Source organism: Lolium rigidum, chromosome 3, assembly GCF_022539505.1.
Source record: "Lolium rigidum isolate FL_2022 chromosome 3, APGP_CSIRO_Lrig_0.1, whole genome shotgun sequence".
NCBI classification, from domain to species: Eukaryota; Viridiplantae; Streptophyta; class Magnoliopsida; order Poales; family Poaceae; genus Lolium; species Lolium rigidum.
The window spans coordinates 70456195-70459983 of NC_061510.1; the positions used below are offsets into that span (position 1 = coordinate 70456195).

Here is a 3789-nt window from a genome sequence, read left to right on the forward strand (position 1 = left end):
AATAAATCACCTTGTTAGAAAAGCTGGTTTCAGTGAGGCGAAACGGCATGCGTTTAAGCAAAGTGATTTTTTCGAACATCTCCAAATGATCCCAAATTTGCCATACATGATGCCATACGTGTAACAACAAGGAACCCTATCTAAAAAGTGTCAAAAAAGTTTGCCCAACCGTATAGCTCTATCAAAAAGAACCTCACCATGGCGCTAGTATAATTTTGGGCTTAGTTACAAACTTTCGTTACCTAACCTTCAACACGAAACTTGTTTCAAATCACTTTTGGCGTACAAGAAACAAATCCCTCCTTGATTCGAGCACCACAGCCTCCAAACTTTGCCGATGCCGATATCGGCATGGTCGAAACGGCTATGCTCGACGCCACTCTGCTAGGTCACCGTCGGGATGCACCCTCAATCCCGTCCCCTCATTCGATCAACGACACACCGGAGATACCGCCGAGGCCAATGCCGAACGTACATGCTGATGCCAATGCCGAACATGCATCCACGCCGATGTGGGCACGGCCACGCCGCCCTGCTATGCTTTGGACGCCACGGACCACCGCGAGGTCTTTCCCTTCGCCACCACACTCTTCTAGCACCCATCTATACACGCCGGAAAGGAGAGACACTAGTTTTCTCTACATTGCTCGCGTTCGTGTCGGACACGGTCGGTCAAAGTTTTGAGGTAGTCGTCGATGTCGTCGACCATTTCTTCTCTTCTTTGCATGGTTAAACGCGTCTAGTTCATATCTATCTAATGCGTCTGGTCTCGCCTCATGCAGTTCTTTGTGGACGTCGATCTCATCTCGGCACCTCGCAGGCCACCTCCTCCGTGCCATCACTGTAGAGCTCCGTTTAAAAATCTATTCCTACCCGTGTATTGCCCCTTGAATCAGCGCCATGGCCCACTTGTCATTCGATATACCGAAGCCCCACTCGTGCGTGTTTTGGTCAGGGATACATCGATGCTTACGGTCAAACAAAAATGGATGGTCTGACGTGTCTTTGCGGGCTCTACGTAGCCCCACTAGTCAGAAGATAATGGTCAACCGTCGGGCAACCGGCCGTTACAGCATCTGTGATGGTTTCAGCCAAGGTCTTGGGGAAAACTGAGGAAAAACTAAGAAGCTGGGGAAAACTGAGCACAACTAAGAAACGGAGGGCACGAAAATAGAAATCCCTATTTCATATCTGTTGAAAATGCTAAGCTCTTAGAAGAAGTGATGGTGAGCCAAGAAACGCCGTATGCATGTCTTTCTTTGCCGACGACTTCGTTTGTCTTTCCATCGGATTGCGATGTGTAGTATTTACCAGATCTTAAACGGTGATGTAATCAAATGGAGACTTGATCTTAATCTCACAAGTCGCAACTGAAGAGCGTCAAAATTCAAAAAATGACTACAACTGCCAACGTCGCTGCTAGGCACCGCACAGTTTGGTACCCATTACAACTACAACTTCAAACGTGCAATCTTTAAACCGGAGCAGCAAGCTCCGCGCGGCGCAGCCCGCGTGAAATCGAATTTCCCGCCCTCTCGTATGGGCATCATCTTTGTGCTTCCAGGTGCCCATATATTGATTCGTTTGCTACTTTGCTAGCAACGATCTGTGTGACATTATCCTGGAGAAGTGTTCGATCGCTGTTCGTGCGTTCGTCAATCACAACATCGACATTCTCCGGCGCCGATCGAGCTTTCGCAATGTGGTCGTCGGACGAGGCGGCGCCGCGCATGTACTTCATCCCGTTCCCGACGCCGGGCCACGCGCTGCCGATGTCGGACCTGGCCCGCCTCTTCGCGTCCCGCGGCGCCGACGCCACCCTCGTCCTCACGCACGCCAACGCCGCCAGGCTCGGCGGCCCAGTCGCCCGCGCGGCCGCCTCGGGCCTCCGCATCCGCGTCCACGCGCTCCGGCTGCCTGCTGAGGCAGCCGGGCTCAGGGGCGGGCACGAGAGCGCCGACGACCTCCCCACCCGCGAGGACGCGGGCCCGTTCGCCGTCGCCGTGGACCTCCTCGCGCCGCTGTTCGCCGACCTCCTGCGCCGCCACCCCGCCGACGCGGTCGTGTTCGACGGCGTCCTGCCGTGGGCCGCCACCGCCGCGCCCGAGCTCGGCATCCCGCGGTACGCCTTCACCGGCACGGGCTGCTTCGCGCTCTCGGTGCAGCGGTCCCTGCTCCTCCACACACCGCAGGAGCGCGTCGCGTCGCCCACCGAGCCGTTCCTCGTGCCGGGGCTCCCGGACGCGGTGCGGCTCACCAGGTCGAGGCTCGCCGAGGCGACGCTCCCCGGCGCGGACTCGCGGGAGTTCATGAACCGCATGTTCGACATCGAGCGCGCCACGGCCGGCTGGGTCGTCAACTCCTTCGCCGGCCTCGAGGAGAGGTACATGGAGCACTACGAGAAGGACACCGGGAAGCCGGTGTTCGCCGTCGGGCCGGTCTGCCTCGTCAACGGCGACGGCGACGACGTCCTAGAGCGCGGCCGAGGCGGGGAGACGGGTGCCGCCGCGGAGGCCGCGCGCGTGCTGGGCTGGCTCGACACGAAGCCCGCCCGGTCGGTGGTGTACGTCTGCTTCGGCAGCCTCACCCGCTTCCCGCGCGAGCAGGTGGCCGAGCTCGGCATGGGACTCGCCGACTCCGGCGCGAACTTCGTCTGGGTGATCGGGGATAAGAACTCTCCGCCGCTCCCCGACGTGGCGGCAGCAGCGGGGGGCCGCGGGCTGCTGGTCAGGGGGTGGGCGCCGCAGGTGGCCGTGCTGAGGCATGCAGCGGTGGGCGCGTTCGTGACGCACTGCGGGTGGGGCGCGGTGACTGAGGCGGCGTCGGCTGGAGTCCCCGTGGTGGCGTGGCCGGTGTTCGCGGAGCAGTTCTACAACGAAGCGCTGGTGGTGGGAGTCGCCGGCACGGGCGTCAGCGCCGGCGCGGAGAGGGGGTACGTGTGGGGAGGCGAGGAGCTGGGCGGGGTGGTGGTGGGCAGGGAGAAGGTGGCGGAGAGGGTCCGCGCGGCAATGGCGGACGAGGGGCTGAGGCGGAGGGCAGGAGAGATGGGGGAGCTCGCGCGGCGGGCGGTGGAGGTGGGAGGGTCGTCGTACAAGGCCGCTGGGGCGTTGCTGGATGATGTGCTACGCCGGCGATCGACGACACGGGGGCTGACGAGGGGAGGCGGCGCGTCCTGATCTTCGCCTTAAACTCAGCCTCGAATTGCTGTTCTTACTTCAGTAATCAAGTACAGTATATGTTGTGTTAGCTGCACACCCAAATGTCGATTTTAATCTTCATTCAAAAAATTTAACCGGCTAATATAAAGTCAGATGTACAAAGGCCTTTGGACCTTCACGTTCGTCCTGATGAGATATTTTAAGAAGATCATTATTTGATACTTTAAGAATTTTAAATTTCAAACTTCCGGAACAGGATGAAATAACATGCATGAAACTCTTTGGACCTGTGAAAGATATAACGACCACGTAAATTAGTTCAGAAGGATGTTTCAGTAAGTTCTGTTTATGGGCAGACAAGTTCCAGGATTATATTTCATTTGGTTTCTTCATGTTTAAAAGGGTATTACATTGTTTCATTATGTGCAGGTGCGCTTTAAACTGGTTTCGGTAGAATTTTAAAAACAGCATAAAGTTTTGATCTACTTTTATCTTGGATCTTCACAATTGAAGCGCATCATGATGTTTTATTGTGATCTTGCGTGCTACAAATTTGTTTCATTGCGTATAATTTTAGTATGAACACCCACTAGCGCACTAATAAAGTAATTCATAATTTTGAAATCCTACT

General features: G+C 56.1%; 1 protein-coding gene across 1 annotated transcript; it reads left to right on the forward strand.

Moving 5' to 3' along the window:
- The first annotated feature begins 1700 nt into the window (after positions 1 to 1700).
- LOC124695007 (UDP-glucose flavonoid 3-O-glucosyltransferase 7-like) lies at positions 1701 to 3176 on the forward strand. The gene has a single exon (XM_047227913.1). It carries the CDS (start codon positions 1701 to 1703, stop codon positions 3174 to 3176), a length of 1476 nt encoding a protein of 491 aa, XP_047083869.1.
- Positions 3177 to 3789: the final 613 nt, after the last annotated feature.

What these genes read in the sequence shown, in the direction of transcription:
- LOC124695007 (XM_047227913.1), top strand. Translation starts at nt 1,701, where the DNA reads ATGTGGTCGTCGGACGAGGCGGCGCCGCGCATGTACTTCATCCCGTTC.